This window comes from Cynara cardunculus, assembly GCF_001531365.2.
Source record: "Cynara cardunculus var. scolymus isolate 2C chromosome LG 1, CcrdV1, whole genome shotgun sequence".
NCBI lineage: Eukaryota > Viridiplantae > Streptophyta > Magnoliopsida > Asterales > Asteraceae > Cynara > Cynara cardunculus.
The window spans coordinates 20,434,719-20,454,587 of NC_037528.1; the positions used below are offsets into that span (position 1 = coordinate 20,434,719).

Consider the following 19,869-nt stretch of genomic DNA (forward strand, 5'->3'; position numbering starts at 1 on the left):
GCTTGTGTGCCTTTTCAATCACTGTCGCTAGTTTTATTTCAATCACTGATTTGGAAGTTCTTTTTATGATACCTACTGATTAAGTATTCTTTAAGCCGTGCTCAATATTGAACATCCCAAAGTTTCTTCTGTTTGTTACAAGTAGAACTTAGCTTAAGTTGAAAAAATCTGGTAGGATGCTTCAGGTTTGAGTTTCGACTGCTTTCAATCCTTTCTTTGCATTAGTTGGGTATAACTTGATAATGTCACTCAAATAGGCGTTCTATATACTTTGGAGTTTCTGGGTGTTGGGGGTTTCTTTGACTACTATCAAATAGGCGTTCTATATACTTTGGACTGCATTTCTGGACTGCATTTTGAGGTTACCATAATTTTGTTATATATGCAAGAGGGTCAGCAATACATCTAGGCGACTTCCATCTATCAAGCCAGTTTTTAGTTGTTTGGGTGTCCAGCTCTAGAATATTCAAACTAAGCCTTTGTGATATTTTGGGTATACTGATGTATACACTCCAACTTGAAAGTGTTAATAGTAGTAGTAGTATTCTTTAATCTGTTTTTAGTCAAGCTCTAGAATATTCAAACTAAGCCTTCTCTAACATGTAAATACATAGAAAGGCATTCAAAAATAGACATGAATACAAGAACCAAGCCTTATAGGTTAATGTCTTAGGGGCCGTTTACTCAAATACTTACCCAGTAAGTGCTTACTAGTAGGAGTCAACACTATAATATATTTTACCATATAAGATTATAGTATATTAAAACGGTATCGTATACAACAATTTACCCGGTAAATGCTTACCCAGGTAAGAGTCCTCGGCATCATTTATCGGGTAAGACTCTCTATGCTTACCAGCTAATAACCCTACCACATAATGCTTTTATTCTAGCTTTTTGCTACATATGATGTGCTCTGTCACTGTAGCAACTTCTCATTTGAGGTTGGGAATGCCTCAAGACTTGGATTCAAGGAAAAAGGTCGGAATGAATATGAGATATTTCACATATAGCTTTTATTAGATGATAATGTATTGATATATTGCCCAAAAACACTACAACTTCTATATGTTTAACAATTTGAGTAATTGGACAGGAAATGGACCGACTTAGTTTAACAAGACGGTTACATAAGCAAATGAGACAAGAGTCATTGGAATGGTTTAAGATAGTTGTCCATGTTCAAGGTGGGAATGCAAATATGCAATCTGAAGAAACTTCAARTGTGCGTGGTAAGAAKAGAAAACRTCGAGTAGATGCGGTTACTAAATTTGGAGCAACTTTGGAGAAAATGGCGAACACACTTAACAAGGGTGTCGAACGAGAAGAAAAACTTGATAAGAAACGTTCGATGATCACTTCTGAGATATCAAAAATGCAGACATTGGCCCAACCRGAGAAGTTTAAAGTAATTTCATTGATAAGAGACGATCCTGAAAAGGTGAACATGTTTTGGGATTTGCAAGAAGCGGATAGGGAAGCTTACGTCAATTGGGTTTTAAATGAATGAAAATTTTGGTGGGTAAATGTGTGGTTTTGGAAGAACAATTTGGTAGTTAAATTTGTATTTTGGATGATAAAAATTTGATTGTTAAATATGTATTTTGGATTAACGAGTTTGATAGTTAAATACGTATTTTGGATGAAAAAATTTGATTGTTAAATATGTATTTTGGATTAACGAGTTTGATAGTTAAATACGTATTTTGGATGAAAAAATTTGATTGTTAAATATGTATTTTGGATTAACATGTTTGTTGATTAAATATGTATTTTGGATGAAAAAGTTTGATTGTTAAATATTTAGGTTTATTGGTTAAATAGATAGGTTTAAGAAAATGAAAGGGATTTGGTGATTAAAATAATTACAAAAAAAATTACAATCCAAATCCTACAAACCAAACATGATTTATAAAGGAATGGATTTCAAATCCAATCCAAATCCTGCAAACCAAACACATGGATGAATTTTAAATCCAATCCAATCCAAATCCCATGGAATCCAAATCCCTTCTGGGAATCCAAATCCCTCAGAAACATTCCTGCAAACCAAACGCACCTTAGGGTAGTTGCTATTTTGCGACATTTCTTAAAATTTGTTGAATAATGTTTTTAAATATGTTAAAAATATTTGTTTTGTGATAATCAATTAATAAAATGTAATTTAATTATTTTTGTAATTAATTATAAATATCTATAAAAAATTGATTTCAGTTTAATTGTAAACCCTTCATACCGAAGATTTCAAATCATTTTGATTCTAAATCTTTTCAATTCCAAATCCTTACATTTAGTCTGAGGTCCCGTTTGGTTTGTAGGATTTGGAATTCAATTTTATTTTAATCTCATGTTTGATTTGAAGGATTCTCTATATTTCATTGAAATCCCATAAACATTAGATTTAGAAATCCCATGGGTGTTGTTGGTATTTTGTCAGATTTGTGTGTATAATGTTTTAAAGTATGTTGAAAATATTTGTTTTATAATAATCAATTAATAAAATGATAATTTATATTTTCTTATAACTTGTTTTTATAAAACGAAAAGTTCCAAAAAATCCAACGAATTATCTCGTTTTAAATGATTAAATTCTTGAACTATGTTTGATGAAAAAACTATTAATTTTTTTTTATTTTGAATGATCAAGTCCATGAATTATTTTTTAAATGAAAAAACATTAAACTTTTTCTTTTTGAACTAGAAAACCATTGAACTTTCTCAATTTGAATGATTAAGTTACTGAACATTTTTTATATTAAATATATCATAGCACTTTAAAAATTGGTTAACTATATTATTTTAACCAGAAAAAATTACATTAACCAACTAGTAAAAATTCGGTGGTTTATTTATTTTCTTAAAAAATCAGAGTCTTAATCATTCAAAATGTGAAAGTTTAATGTTTTTTCATTCCAAAAAACATTTTAGAGACTTAATAATTCAAAATAAGAAAATTTAATGGTTTTTCTCATTCAAGAAAAATAGTTTAGGGACTAAATAATTCAAAATGAGAAAATTTATTAGGTTTTATTGGACTTTTTCCTTTTATAAACCAGAGTTTCAAATACAAACCATGTAATTTTTATAATCTCTACAACCCTTGGTTTTATTTACTTTAAAATTTAGAAGTGGTCATAAAATGCGGTTGAGATTAAATTTAGAAACTGATTTAATCCAATACTGTTAATTATTTAAATGTATAGTTGAGATCGATTTGTAAAGTTTATAAAAATTACATGGTTTGTATTTGAAACTCCCCTTTATAAAATATTTATTAAAAAAATGGAATTCAATTCAATTCCAAATCCTACAAAAGATTTCAAATCCTTTCATGAAATTTAAATCCTTCAGAACCATTCCATTAGACCAAACGGCCCATCGGCCAAACGTTTGTTGAGTTACCGATATCATTTTCTAAACATCGAGTGAACAATGAACCACAACATTCATGTTATACATAAAAACTTGTTATCGTAAGCAACTAAACCCTTTTCTTTTCTTGATGTTTCTGGATCCCAAATTTTGAAAAGATAACAGGATTCATGTATAACTTCTTACAACTTTTATCATTGTTTCACAATGCTGTTATGGTAGTGGAGAGAAAGAAACCCAAATCATGAAATTTTTGTAATGGTTATATGCTCATTTTGATAAATTACTGACAAGCAGACGCTAGCTGTAAAGACAATAAAACAATTAGCAGATGTGATGCCCCCTTTAAAGATTCTCACTGCCACTAACAAGCGAATCTTGCAGACCGATGCAAGTGATGGATACTGTTGAGTAGTTTTTTTAGGGTGGTTTACATGAAACAGTTTTGAATCCTGACCAATTCAAGATGGTTGTTTTGAGGAAATAGCTATTAGTCTTCTTATCTTGCTCATTTTATTACATTGTTTTTTTTAATCTTATTCTCGTTCTATCAATTCCCATCTCTTGTCTTTAGGTTTACTTTTGGGATAAAAAACCCGATGTCCCAAAATCGCACATCGCATCACTGTCTCGCTAATTAAGTGAAGACAATAAGATTTTTCTATGTTTTAAATTTATTTTACTCAATTTCACATTCTCTCTCTGATTATGCGTATTCATATGATTCGTGGACAGAAAATGAACGTAGAAATTTGGAACATGAGATTTATATCCTTACTTTTGAGGGGGGTTTGGCGGGCACACTTGCAACAAGTGACTTGCTAATCTAAATGTCGTTTAAGAAGACTAATCTCGACACACCTTCCTTTTTTACATATGTTGGAATTTTAGGTTTTCTAGTTTTACTTTTCTTTTATACGCGGGGTTCATTAATAATTGATCCAAGAACGTTTAGTGTTAGAAATTTACACAACGGTGTAAACTGTATTTCCACTTCTATAATTACTGCTACCACTCGTACAGTTCATATTGAATTGAAACTTTTTGATGTTATACTTCGATAATTTTCTACCACACGCCAAGCGTGTCAAAATTACCTAGTTTATATTAAATTCATACTGTTACAAGAGAAGTTTGAGGTCGATGACAACAAGATTGACATCATGTAACTGTAGAAGAGAATATTATTGTCGCTTGCAGTTAGCAACCATTAACACATTCTGGATATCGTGTTACTGTTCTAGCTTTAATACACCGTATCCGATTGCAATATGCATATTCCAATTTATCTTGAAAGTTGTCGAACATCATCTCATGTCTTGAACAGTCGCACCCTTTGTCGACGCTCAATCTTTTAATTCCGAACCTTTTTCCCATTATTCGACCTGTCTTGCGAACATTATAAGTCCCATGATCTTCGATTCGGTATTATAAAGAAATGTGAAATGGGACAAAATTTGAAAAATGTAAAGAAATCCAAGAAAGAGAAAGAAGTAACAACAAGAAAGTGTTTTGTATTTTTAATGACGAATTTGATGAACAAAGTGAAAGAAAAGAAACGGAAAAAACGAAGCTTGAGGGGTAATCATAAACCCTAGGGGTTAATAAAGCAAAGAGGGCACAATCTCCATGAAAACCCTTTTTCTACGACTCGTACCCACAAGGAATCAGCGATTCCTCGTTCAGTCCTCGCAACATATAAGCTACCCAATACTTTAGTCCTTTTTATCTCAAGCTTTCTCTTCAAGCACACCCATCTCTACAAGGGTTTTGGTGGTTCCGCCAGAACTTTGATTGTGTCAATGGCGGGAGGTGGTTCTACTGCCAAGTCGAACTCTACAACCAGCGTTCGGATCGTTGTTGCCGGTGACCATGGCACCGGTAAGTCCAGCTTGATCATCACCGCTGCTGCGGAGGCTTTTCCGGCAAATGTCCCTCCGGTGTTGCCTCCTACCAGGTTGCCGGAGGATATGTTCCCTGACCGTGTCCCCGTTACAGTCATTGATACGTCTTCCAGGTATTTTGTTATTGAATAAAACCTCTCTTTTCCAATCCAAGAAGAGATGCATTTGAGTTTCTTGATGGCAAACGTTGTTATTAACCATGATTTTGCGACCTGAAGGTCAAAATCAAGGGTTCCATCTTCAATCTTAGTGGTGGATGGGTCACCCTTCGTATGAAATATTTGGAGAACAAATTCGATAAACAATAGTTAATACTCTTTGTAAGGTAATAATAGTTATCTTACCAAAAGTTTAGAACACACTACAGCTTTAAATTTGATACTTGATGGTATTTAGAAATTTGTAAAATTCTGAAACATCAACTGAGAGCACTTGAGATTGATGATGGAATTTCTGAGTGTACATGGTGATTCTTGATTCCTATATTCCAGTTTGGAGAATAGAGGTAAACTTGCTGATGAACTGAAGAGAGCAGATGCAGTTGTTCTTACCTATGCGTGTGACCAGCCTTCGACACTTGAACGGTTGAGTACGTTCTGGCTTCCTGAACTTCGACGGTTAGAGGTATGCCTACTGTTGTCATATGTGTGAATGGTCTTTCATCATAAAGTGTTCCACCTATAAATGTGAGAGGACTTCTCCTCAGAATTTGGCCTTATTTGAATGGATTTTTAAGTTTCTATCTCGACATGTATTTTTTTGTCCATGGTTCTAGAATTATATGGAACTCTTGCTTGCTTGATTACCATTTTAGACATCATTATACAGACTTCTGTGACTGTGGTGACCAAAAATATGCTTTCTTATATTAACTAGTATGCTTGTCGATAGAATAGAACCACAAACATGGCTATATTTCAATCTTACATACAGAAGAATTGAATTAAAAGTTTACTCGGCGAAGATTATTAACGCTTGAACCGAGATTGCGGGTGTTGAACAACATCTTTGATAGATCTCTTCGCTCATTGATTGTCATAGTTCTCCTCACCAAGTATTTATCAAGGTTGTATCACACTTTTCTTTGTCACTTACTCAAGTAATCAAAGCTTCAGAAATTTTATATATGGAGTGAGCCATTGTGCAAACCTTATGCTTTTGACATCTCTACGCTTCATCAGGTTTAAAGGATTGGGTTTCATAAGCCCATTTCCCTTGTTCTGGTAGTAGTTTTGACTTTGACCATCCGTGCTATTGTTATCGATATTAGTTAAATTCTGGGCATTATAGTATAAAGTTCACCAATATGATTTATTTATTTCATCATTTTCAATTACTGATGACGTGGGAAGCAATGAAAACAATCCAAGCATTTTTGCACCTTTTACGAACATGAGTTTGTTACTAGACACAAGGTTGAAGTGGAAGTAGGGTTACATCAAAAAATTTAGAATCAAGCTCCATAGTGCCATATATGTTCATTTATGCAATTAATAGATGCAATAAATAAAGTCATTTTTCCCGTGTGTGTTACACAACGATATAGGGATAAGGGCATGTAAGTTTCCTTAACCCTACCTTTGTAAGTGAAAGCATATATGCCACTCATGCACAACTTGTTTGTTAGAACCTAGAAATACATAAGAGCCCTTAACCTCTCAATTCTTCTGATAACTGTTCTTTGATAATATTAGACAAGCAACACCGGAGGAACTGTTTGAGTTAAGTGGAAAGTTTTGAAGAGTCTATTAAGGAAAGAAGAAACTATTCCAACAAAACCCGCATTTTGATTTTGCTCTAGTAGGAAGTTGTTAGATGCATCTACACATCAAAGATGTAGAGAGAGAGAGAGAGGGAGGAGGGGGAGGGGGAGAGATAGAGGGACATCCATTTTTGGTATAATCTTGAAATAATATGGTTTAGTTATGTTAACACCCTATTCATCTTTAGGTCGCAACATTTATTTTTCTAGCAAACATTTGGTAACTAACATGATGTATAAACACATGTACAGGTAAAGGTTCCTGTTATAGTGGCAGGTTGTAAGTTGGATCTAAGGGACGAGCAACAAGCAGTCAGTCTGGAGCAGGTGATGTCACCTATAATGCAACAGTTTCGGGAGATTGAAACTTGTATTGAATGTTCAGCATACAAACATATTCAGGTAAGATGCCTACTATTGCAACCGATCACTTTACTGCCCTTTTAAAAGTTCTGAGCTTTTTTGTTCACATCTATTGTTTTGTTTCTACTACGAAGTTGTCAACATTCATAACCTTTATGCGTGCCTATGTTTATTGAGGTTATATTTGCGTGGCCTACTTTTTGAATTGGAATTACGGGATTACTATCCATGCATCCCGAACTTGACTTGTAATTGGTACCATCATTTCTTCTTCTCTATGCTTTTTTGTTGAACTAGCACTGTTGAGGTTTATGCTTTTTGCTCTATTTTCAGATCCCAGAGGTGTTCTACTATGCCCAGAAGGCGGTGCTTCATCCAACAGCCCCACTATTCGATCAGGAGGCACAAACTTTGAAACCCAGATGTGTCAGGGCTTTAAAGAGAATATTTATTCTATGTGATCATGATAGAGATGGTGCTCTAAGTGATGCAGAGTTGAATGATTTCCAGGTTTCTGTTTCCGGTCCTAAGTATATACGAGCACTTGTATTTGTTATATATTAAACTAATAAATTTCCATGTAAAAGTCTTATGGTTGTGGTTGTCTATTTTGTTTCCCATTCAGTGGAGATTTCTACTTTTCAAGAACATGAACAACATTTTTAATTGTATGATTCTGAACAGGTCAAATGTTTTAATGCTCCACTGCAACCCTCGGAAATAGTGGGTGTAAAAAGAGTTGTACAAGAAAAACTGCCTGAAGGAGTCCATGAGAATGGCCTTACATTAACAGGCTTCCTTTTCCTTCATGCACTATTTATTGAAAAAGGTCGTCTAGAGACAACATGGACAGTCCTAAGAAAATTTGGTTACAACAATGATATAAGGCTTGGCGATGATCAGCTGCTTTCTCCAATTAAAAGAACTCCTGATCAGGTAAACTTTGTCGGTGCTTTTTTCTTTGCTTATGGGTGTGGTTGCTTATATAGGAATCTATTATGTTACTAGAGCTTGCAATAAAAATATGTATTTGCTGAAACTAAATAGAATTTGTTTCCATTGTGGTCCAACATTAATATAGAAGATGGTGGTCACTTATTTAATGTGGAATTATGTAGCTGGAATTGAATTAGCAATGAGAAGCTGAACCAAGAACAATGGTATTCTGTTTACAACCAAACTGATCCTTTGCCTAGCTAGGTAAATGATATACAAGCCCCACGATATTATCAAATTGTTGCATTGTAACAGGAATTCCTTCTCTTCCTGTGGTTCGAGATACATAGATTCACTTATATCTTTTTTGATGGTGATTATTGTGTTGTACAATTTTTAGCTTGGAAAATGATGATTGCCACATAGATGAAAATGATGACTGCTAAGGGCCTCTTTTTCACATGACTTTTTGAGTAAAGGCAAAATGATATATGCAATGGATTATTAATAACTAATTGTCCTTTTTGTGTGATTTTAGTTACCGTTAATGCACCACTTCAAAATGTAATAAAACGTTTCCAAATGGTATAAAAAATTTGGAAAACCAAAATATTGATCTAAGAACAAAAGCTCATTCAGTAAAAATACAATAATGAGATTTATCTTTATGGATTTTATCAGAGTAATTATTTCACTAAATTATTTCTCTATATGGAACAATTTCATCTCCAATGAAGGAAACAAGGTCATACATAGGGGTGAGCATAGGCGGGTACCCGCCCTATTTGACCGGAACCTGAACCGGAACCGGCGGTTCTTGAGATATTGGAACCGGAACCGGTTAGAGCGGTTCTTGAATTTTTGGAACCGGAATCGCCGGGAACCGGTTCCGGTTCCAGGTACACGCTTCCTAAAATATTAAATTTTTGTTATTTAGAAATCAAAAATAAAACATTGTCAAAACACTAATAAATAAACAAGAATACAAATTATACGGAATAATGGTTGCAAATATTGTTTAACGATTACAAACCATAATAGACTAATAGTAAATGTTGAAAGTTTAACGATTATATACTATAATTGTAAAGGTTCAAAGTTTAACGATTACATACTACGAATCCAATTAAACACACAATTTGAAAAATAGAGATCATTTTATCTCAAATTCTGAATCTAGAGTTCTAAGTTCTTGACCTAATTTAATCTAGTATTAAAAAAAATTAATTATTATTTTTAATTGAAAAACGGGTACCCGCCGGTTCCGGGTACCCGGTCCTGAAGACGGTCTTAGCGGGTACCCGGCGGGTAACGGTTTTGAAAAATTGAGAACCGGAACCGGAACCATTCTCAATCGGTTCCGGAACCGGCAGTTCGAAGGCAGTTCCGGTTCCGCAAGTGGGTACCCGGTTTCGCTGCTCACCCCTAGTCATACATCCCTGGTAGTCAAAAGCAGGCACCAGGTATGTATAAGCATGCAGTTCTCCTGAGGCTAGGCGAGATGGTTTTGCTGAAACATATGCAGTGTGTTCATACTAGTATTAGGGCTTAAGTGCAAGGCTCTAGGCTCCACGTAGGCACAACTATAGCTCTAGGCGCTAGCATTGCTGTAATAGTGGATCCCAATTATGGGGAGGGCTAAGCAACCTTCATCTATGAGTTGATATTAGTTTCTATAATTAGCTTTTATGTAGGTAATTGAAGATTTTTGGTAAGGTAGCATAGTTTTTATCTGTAGCTAGTTATTCTTTGAGTGATTGAAGATTTAGGCTTAGATAACATACTTTTTCCTGTTAATGTAAAATATTTGGACTAAACTTTAATTATAAAGTTTGGAGCAATATGTAAGCTTATTTATTTGTGATTTGAAGGTCATAGGAACAACCTCCTTGCAAATTGAAGGAAAATACTGCACATAAAGACTTACCTCCTCAAGACTCATTAAGCCAAGGAGCATTGCTGCATTTGTGACACCCTTTGCCAATATTATAATGTCTGATGCTCATAATTATTAAGAATTGTTGTTTCTCTGTCTTACAGGCAACACCTTATGGTCCTATGGGTTTTAGTTTTGAGGGCTCTTTAAATTTGTTAATGATAAGCAAACTGCTTGCTGGCGCATATAGCAAACTCAAAGGTGGTTTAATTAAGTTTTTCCAAGCTTAATTCACAGAGTTTTTTTTACATTGCGGTATCCCCATTTTGCTTTAGCATGGAGAAAGGGGACATTTTAGCAGTGTTCCATCTGAATGTTGATTGCAAAGTGGGTTGTTGCCTGCAAGCATGTTTATTTGGTGTATATATTCTAGTGTGTTGCATGTGTACATTTGAATCTGCTATTAATTATCAAGTCCTCTCTTATTTCCGAAAAGAAGTATTTTACATCATAACCAAATTATCTTATGCACTGCATATGATTGTGTTTAACGTTGCTAGAGGTTTGTTTATGGTTTTTGTAGAGTGTGGAGCTGACAAGTGAAGCTGTGGAATTCCTCAGAGGTGTTTTCTCCTTGTTTGACATCGATGGTGTATGTTCTATCATCTTTTTCTTCACAATCCAATATCTCAGATACAGATTTAATTCCTTATTTTGTTTTGTGGCGATTTTATGGAGCTTTCAGAAGTTGAATTTATGCTTTCTGCTTTCAACATATTTGCGTTTCTGTATTATTGAACTTGTAACTATCTTATCAATGTTGCTCCAATTCCCAATCATTATTAGGATGGGTTTGTATAGTATTTTAGCATGTTGAAAGAAGTTCTTAATCTGTTTAGTTCCTGTTTTCTCCGTGCTCTACTAGAGCGTTTGGCTCTAATAAAAGCTTATTCGATAAAGGATATTGAGTAGCTATATTACCTCTCTTTATAAAGTAATCTATCCTAAACATGTGTAGAGAGGCGCATTATCTTCATGCCTACTACCTAACTAATTGGAAAGCCAATAAATAGTTTTACAATAAAGGATCCAATTACTTTGGCTTTAATATACTTAAGTTTCAAATCTGGTACGAAAAGTTCTTGCTGGTTCAACTGGAAGGCATGAATGGAGCTCCATTGGGCTAACAAAGCCTACCAGGAAGTGAGGAAGTGTAGAAGCCTGACTTGTTTTTATTTTCTAATATCACTGATGGCAGGAGAACAGAAGCAAGAAAAGGGAAGAATAGATGGCAGTTTTGGAAAGAAACAGTAGCAGCTAAAGGAAGGTCTACTTTATATGGTTCATAAATACAAGTATCCAACCAGATAATGCCACACTCATTAGAATTAAGATGTAGGTTGTAGGTCATGTGAAGCAGACTGCAGGGTCAGATCTAATTGAATAGGCCGTGAGAAAGGATCAGATGGTGAGAGTCACTTCTCACCAGAGAACGACAGGAAGTTGCAATAAGACCTGGTGAGGCAGCTGCTGTTGTGAACAGTTAAATGGGAACAGTAGGCTGCCATCAAGCTGTTTTTGGGGCTGGGATTAGATGTCTGTGGAGTTGGCAAGTTTCTGGCAATCAAGGTTCTGGCATGAGATTCCAGCATGGTTTCAAGGTCCAGATGTTTGTGGTGACTAGGTTGCTGTAGCCTGTTCATATTTTGTGGGGATAGTGTTTTGCTGTCAAATCCTTAGCTCGAAGAACTAAGAGAAAACAGGAATAAAGATAAAAATAAAGACAAACATAGATGTCTAATAATCATCAAATAATTGTTTCTTGCCAAAATAAAGGAACCTTGTTTTAGCTGAGATATGATGTACATTTGCTGCAGTATGGGTGTTTGCACAATATATCCTTCCTATGAGTTGACATCTATAAATAGCGTATGGAGCTTATCTACTCTTTGATCCATTCATTTCCTTTACACTGCAGACTTTGGTAAATGATGTATATCTCGTGTCTTTGTTCAAATATTTCAATAGATTGAATATATGCTCATCTTATAACCAGGATGGGGCTCTTAATGCACATGAGCTTGAGGATGTTTTTTCTACTGCACCAGAAAGGTACTCTATTTTGTTCCAAGTTACATTGGTTACACCATTATTGTTGTTGTTGCTGCTGCTCTGTGTTGTGTATATCTGAGAAAGAGAGGGAGACGATGAATAATTGCCACTTAATTTCTATAGATACAAGAGGAAAAGGGTTCGCGTATGGGTTCATCTTCCAAACAATCATACGGTAAAGTGCCAACGGAAGTTATGCGGGCCATTGAAAATAAAAACTTACCTCCTTAGTGTGTTGATGTGATCACATATATGTAGGATGAGGTCATAACTTTCCTGAAAACATGAGATAAAGTGTCTTCCTTATTAAGATAGGAGTACACCAAGGTGGCATTATGCAATATGCGGGTGGTCAAATTTGAGAGAGGAGTTTGTTGAAAAACACTTCATTCAACTAGTATATTATGCTTGCAGCTAGAATCCCTTGGATCTCTTAACCATTCCATCCAAGATTACTTAGGGCATCTCATCCAACGATTGCTTGCTTCACACTTGGTATGCGGAGAGAACTTGCATTTAGATGTTTCTTGCATTCAATTTCTGGCAAAGGCAATGGGATTACAATATCATTTGTATTGAACTGAAAAGCTAATCTAGGCAACCATTCCTGGTAGTTAGTAAAATAAGGACCTCATGTCAATGAATGCTTTAAATTCCGCTGTGTTTGAAGGGTAGGCCAAGATTAACATTTGCAGCATAGTAAGAAGAGATTTGAATTAATAGGTGGCTGTAGCACACGGGGGTTCTTAGCTTTCTGAGGGTTAGGGAGGGAAGTTTTCATTATGCAGCTTCTCCCCTGCAGTTTGCAAAGAGGCTCGAGAGATTTGGATGATTGGAACTTCTATAAGGAATTTGGTTTAGGTAGGAACGTTGGAGGTAAGATTTGTATGACCCTAAATTCTATCTGCTTTGCTATGTTTGATTTTGGGAATTCAACTTCACTTCTACTTTGATCTGCCATACGGATGTCCTACTTCTGTTCTTTGGGTTTTGGTTTTACATGTTTCATCAATGCTCAGTTTTGTACCTGCTGTTTATTTCTATTTTCTCCGGAATCAGTAGATAAAGAAAGCTTATGAGTGACCTTTCTGTAATTATCAGAAGGCTGAGGTATGTTCTGAATAGCTAATTTTGTGATAACAAACGTCTGAGCATATTTTCTCTTGACAGCTTCCATTTGTCAAAAAGATAAGAATGAAGTGTTTGTGATCAAACAGTTGATGAAAAGAAGAGTCTCGTTCAAATCTTCTTCAAGTAGTTTGGAAATATTTCTAGCTTAACTTTGTTTGAATTGAATATGGTTGGCAGAGAAAGCTAAGTAATATTTAGTTATATATTAATGTGCCTTGGCAGCATATATTTATTTTCTGCTCGGGGATATCTGTTTGGAATTGTTTTGTAATGACTTGTTATAAACTTCAGAAAAGTGAAAACCGTAGCATCTGTTGTGTTGCAATTTCCTTTCTGGACTTCTTTAGTTCTGTGCTGTGCATTTTATGAACCTTATGCATTTTTCCTTCATAATCAAAATTTTAATTTACAATCTAAAATTGCAGCCCTTGGAGTGAAGCGCCATATGTGAATGCGGCAGAGAAAAATGCATTGGGAGGGTTATCACTTGACGGTTTTTTGGCAGAGGTATATACCTGCTAACTAAACTGTTCTGTTCAGTATATTAGTGCCAATGGATTGATGGAAAGTGGTCTAGTTATGTGTGCTTCCTTATTACTATGTCCATGGTCTCATGGAAATGTTCGATATCTGAACTACATATGATGGTATGTGCTACTCCGGTCAATATTTGTCGATCTGCATGATTTTGATTAAAGTTATCTTTTATTGATTCTGGATACACTAGTTTGGGAGTCAATACAACTTGTTCATTTTATGAGAATGTTTTTTTGCGGACATTTATTGTGTAGGAGTAACTAATTCTGACCACTTTCTCTTTTCAATCACTATTGTTCTTTGTTATGCTGAATAGAACTTTTTTCCCGGAGGTGAAATGGATTTTGGATGTGTCATCCATGTTTAGGAAAGAGATTATGCAATTTATTATTCCTAAAAACTATTCTTCTCACTTGTGCCTGTAGGGGATCCCGCATGTTATTTGTCCGTGTTTCATCTGAACATCTGTACATGGCTAAGGGGATGTTTGGTTGGTTTTCCATTTAATCCTGTATGGATAAAGCTGTCTGTGTGGATTAATTTGTCTGTATAGATTGAGAAAGTTTTTGGTTGGGAGGGTTTTTTCATAGATAGAAGGAGCATGTTTTTTAATTGAGAGGGGCAGGTTTGGAAAAAACTTGGCGTTCTGCATAAAGCTCCCCCTAGAAGCTTACCGAGTAAGCCATTACCATTATAGCTGACCGAATAAGCTGTGAGTCCCATTTGGGCGAGTAAAACCGAGAGATGAAAAGATATAAGTGGAATGTGAAAGAACAGGTGAATCTCGGGTTCTGTTATACAACATAAACAAAAGTGAAAAAGAGAAGGAATGGCGATTTTCTTTGAAATTCTTTTGGAAGGGTTTCCTAGGCTATCCGTAGACTAGTCCCGGCAAATTGTGACTACAAGACATCAACCCTGATAAACTTAGTGGCCGCAATTATTGTGGACGCCTGGAATTGAACCCAGGGCAGATGGGATATTCCACCACATCCCCTGAGCCTCAATCACTACACCACAACCCTTGTGGTTGATTTTCTTCGAAATTCTTATCATTTTTTTTTTCTAATTTCACCGTGCTTCCTCCTAATTTGTTTCTCTATGTGTTTTGTGTGGAAGGATTGTGTGTTAATGGTATTTGACTCGCTTCCTGCAGCTTATTCAGTCCTAACATTGTGTTCTTGAATTTGGAGAGAAAGAAAGGAAAAGAAAGGGAGAGATGAAAGGAGAGGAAAATAAATTATTTATTTGTGTTCTTGAAAGAGAAGGAAAAGAAAGAAAATAAATTTTCATGTTCTCGAACATGATAGAAAAAAAAGGAAAGACGTCATTTTTACTAATATGCCCTTTAGAATAATATCATTTAGAATGAAAGATTGGGTAGTTTTGTACTTATTTTAATTTCTTAAATGATTTTAATTCCTTTCCTTCCCTTTCCTCCCACATTTGGGAGGAAAGTTTTGGAAGGGAACTAATCATTCTTTTCCTTCCGTTTCCTTTCCTTTCTCTCCTAATTCTTTTTCAAGAACAGAGTTTTTTTCAATTTCCTCACCTTTCCCTCCCCTTCCTTCCTTTCCTTCGTAAAATGAGTTTCGAGAATGCAACGTAATTGCAACACTATTTTCATTTTTGGATAATCAATGAAAATTGCGGCATTTTCTTTGTTGAAAAATTTCAAATATAGGTTTATTCATTTGCCAAGGGATGTGAGGGGAGGTATATTGGATGCTTATTTTGTTAAATAATATCAACCGATACTCATAATAGATATAAAAACATAACCACAGTTGGTTGAAGATTATAGAGTCGGGCTTTTTTTTTATCAAGAGCAATTTCTTATTACTGTTGAAATTTTGTGGGATGCAGTGGGCTCTTATGACACTTCTAGATCCAGTTCTTAGTGTTGAGAACCTCATATACATTGGATATGCTGGTGATCCTTCTTCTGCAGTAAGAGTTACTCGGAGAAGACGCGTTGACCGCAAGAAGCAACACTCAGACCGAAATGTCTTCCAGTGCTTCGTTTTTGGACCAAAAGAAGCGGGAAAGTCGTCGTTGTTGCATTCTTTTGTTGGAAGGTCTTTCATCCAAATTAGTTATTTTTTGTTGATCTTGTTAATGATCAATAACTACATTAATTTCACCAGCCATCGCCAAATTCATACATGAAGTAGTTCCGTCATGGCTTCATAACATATACACCAAGTGACTGCTGAAAATTGGCCCAGTGGTGTCATTTAACATCGTTTTTTTCTGTGTGTATTTTTTTATTATCATCAAGCTGCTAATAGTTTTCATGGCATTCTTTTTTATTGGGTTGCAGACAGTTTTCTGAAGTATATACACCAACCACCGAGGAGCGATATACAGTTAATATTGTTGATCAGCCTGGTGTGAGTACATTTCCTCTCAACATCATACTACCTCCGTCCCAATATAAGTGTGTCCATATTTCTATTTTAGTTTGTTCTTAAATGTCTACTTCCAAGTCTACCCTTAATTGTGAGATGGAGAAATTCATTGATCCCTCTATTATTAAGGGTAAAGTTGTTATTTAGTTGTGTAATAATTACAAAATCCTCATTTTGTCTCATTTTTTACAGGGAACAAAGAAGACTTTGATTTTGCGCGAGATACCTGAGGATGCTATTGGAAACTTTCTGAGTCATAAGGATGCTTTGGCAATGTGTGATATAGCAGTTTTTGTCCATGACAGGTAAGTAGAGATTTGTTGTCATTAGTCAGAACTTGTTCACGTTATTTACATTTACTTCGTTATTTTACCGAACTTGAGGTGCTTGGGTTGCTTACAAATTTGGCAAGAATATACTCCCTCCGTACCAAAATAAGTGTCCCCGTTCCTATTTTAGGAAAAAATAAGTGTCCACTTTCATAAGTTAGTGCCTACTTTCCAATTCTACCCTTAATTATGAGATAGAGAAATTCATTACTCCCTCTATTATTAAGGTAAGTTTTCATTTAGTTAATTAAAAAAGTGTAATTATTAGCATTTCTAAAACAATATGCCTTTTTCATTGAGGACATTTATTTTTGGACGGAGGGAGTAGTTCATTATTCTTTACCTCTTAATATGGCTTGGTGTGAAATCCCACATCGGTTGGAGAAAGGGAACAAATGTTGCCTTATAAGAGACTGAATACCTCCTCTATCAAATGCGTTTTAAAACGGTGAGTCCAAGTATGCATAAAACGACAATATCTAGTATGGTTGGCCAGGGATGTTACAAATGGTATAGAGACAGGAACAGGACTGGTGTGCCAACCTAAGGGGGGAAGCTTGTGAGATCCCACATCAGTTGGGGAGGGGAACAACGATTGCTTTATAAGGGACTGGATACCTCCTCTAGCAGACGCGTTATAAAACCGTGAGTTCAAGTGTGGATAAAGCGGACAATATCTGGTATGGATGGCGAGGGATGTTACACTTGGGGAATTGAAGTAATGTCTATAGTGTCTTCAAATGCAGCATATACGCTTTAACCAAATTCACCAATGTATTGTATCATGCCCTATAGTGGACTTGTGCTCTATTCTTTCACATTTGGTAGCGTAAGTTTGTCTCTTCTTTGAAGTGTATGCTCGTAACGGCTTATTTTGATCTTCATTTTCTCGTTTGCTATCCAGTTCGAACGAGTCTTCGTGGTTAAGAGCAACAGAATTGCTTGTTCAAGTTGCGAGTCAAGGGGAATCTACTGGGTATGAGGTTCCTTGCCTCATTGTTGCAGCTAAAGACGACCTTGATCCTTATCCAACTGCAATACAAGATTCAACAAGGGTATACATTTTTATTATTCCCTCCATCCCAAAATAAGTGTCTACATTTCTCTTTTAGTTTGTCCCAAAATAAGTGTCCACTTTCAAAACTAAAGCTGTGTTCTCGAAACCTTCTTTATGAAGGAAAGTAAAGGGGGTGGAAAACAAAAAACCGTGTTCACGGAATTTTTTAAGGAGGGTAAGGAAAGGAAACGGAAGGAAAATAAATGATAACTTTCCTCCCAAATGCGGGAGGAAAGGGAAGGAGACAAATAAGAACCCTTGGAAACTTTAGTAAAATTACAATTCTACCCAACCTTGGAATATAAGGGGTGTATTTGTGAAAATGACATCTTTCCTTTCTTTTCTCTCTTGTTCAAGAACATTATAATTATTTTGTTTCCTTTCTTCCCAAATTTGAGAACACAGTGGGCTTGCTTTCCAGTTGTACCCTTAATTTTGAGATGGAGAAATTCATTACTCCCTTCATTGTTATGGGTAAAACTGTCATTTAGTTAGTTAAAAGTGTAATAACTACACACTTCTAAAGTTACGTTCCTTTTTCATTATGGACCTTTTTTGGGACAAACTAAAGTCGGGAAATATAGGCAAAAGAATCAAACTGAAGTCTTCAGAGATTTTATGCTTGTGAACCATAAAAGCATTAATTTTTGCTCATCCATGCTTGACATCTCCCCTATTTCATATTTTCATTTACATTTCATATGACAAACCATTATTAGATGTAGTGATGGTGTCGAAAAAATCTCTACGGTCTCAGATTACTGTTTATGAAGCTGTTAAAATGCTCTACTTTTTTCAATGGACATACCTGCAATATATGTTTTTACAGGTTAGTCAGGATATGGGAATAGAGGCTCCGATACCTATAAGTGCAAAGTTGGGTGACTTTAATAACATATTTCGGAGAATCGTTAGAGCAGCAGAACACCCTCATTTAAGCATTCCTGAGACGGAAGCTGGGAAAACTCGAAAACAGTATCACAGGCTTCTTAACCGTTCCCTAATGGTTGTTTCAGGTGAAGTTGATCTTCCACACTCGAAATTGCAATAGTAGATACTCCACTATACTCCTTCTGCCCCAAAATAAATGTTTACGATGAGAAAGACACATGGTTATAGAAATATTAATTATTATAATTTTTAATTAAGTAAATAATAATTTAAGCCTTAGGGAGTAATTAATTTCTATATCTCATAATAGCAGACATTTGTTCGTATTTTTTGTTTCCAAATCTTTTGTTTCTCTCATGTCCGCAAATCTTTTTTGCGAGCCAGGGTCTTTACGGAAATAAGCTCTCTACCCTTTAGGGTAGGAACGAGCTGCATACATCCTACTCCCACACCCTAATCTCGAGTGAGATATACTGGGCTACATTTGGTTTGGTTTGTTTCTATAAATTAGAGAAGTTAGTTGAGCATGAGAATATAATCAACTTCTACGAACTTTAGAATGCTCAACAATGTAGACTTAAAAAATGTATTCTTGGGGTAGAGGCAAGATTTGTGTACATCCTACCTCCCTACTTCATTTGTGGAAATATCGTGTTCATTTGGTTTAGTAAACAATTAAAAGCATCTTGATATCTTGGTTGATTTTTGTTTTGATGATTGCAGTGGGAGCCGCAGTCGCGATTGTTGGGCTAGCTGCGTACCGTGTTTATGCTACAAGGAAGAATGCCTCATCTTGAAAGCACTGTTTTGAAGGATCCAAACTTTGTTTTCTTACATTTTATTATATATATATTTTTTCTGTTTTGTTAAGTGCGTGTAAAGGACGTGTTGCTAGCTTTGTTTGTGACGGTCGTCCTAATGCGTTACCCGTGCTTCTACCAGTAATTTAAGAAAAAAGCAAATTGGTACTCTCATAAAGGTATGCAAAGTCCCATCCCTAGAACAAAATCCTAGTAACTAAGCAGGTAAGAAGGTGGCATTTTGTATGGCTTTAGTTTAGTCTAGCAGGTAAGGAGGTGGACATCCTATACCACTTTAGTCTGACATGTGGCATTCTTTATGGCTTTAGTCTGACGATGCCTTGTTTTCTAGATGTCGTTTATAAAAAAGCCAGTTTTCACCATTTAA

At 35.5% G+C, this 19,869-nt stretch overlaps 1 protein-coding gene across 1 annotated transcript; it reads left to right on the forward strand.

Moving 5' to 3' along the window:
- The first annotated feature begins 4,985 nt into the window (after window positions 1-4,985).
- Window positions 4,986-19,653, forward strand: LOC112513248 (mitochondrial Rho GTPase 1-like). Its single transcript, XM_025119461.1, has 14 exons — window positions 4,986-5,389; window positions 5,768-5,900; window positions 7,291-7,440; window positions 7,735-7,911; window positions 8,086-8,337; window positions 10,797-10,865; window positions 12,270-12,325; window positions 13,882-13,963; window positions 15,860-16,071; window positions 16,317-16,386; window positions 16,597-16,709; window positions 17,638-17,788; window positions 18,620-18,806; window positions 19,405-19,653. Exons 1-14 carry the CDS (start codon window positions 5,175-5,177, stop codon window positions 19,476-19,478), a joined length of 1,941 nt encoding a protein of 646 aa, XP_024975229.1. The 5' UTR covers window positions 4,986-5,174; the 3' UTR covers window positions 19,479-19,653.
- The last annotated feature ends 216 nt before the right edge of the window (window positions 19,654-19,869 follow it).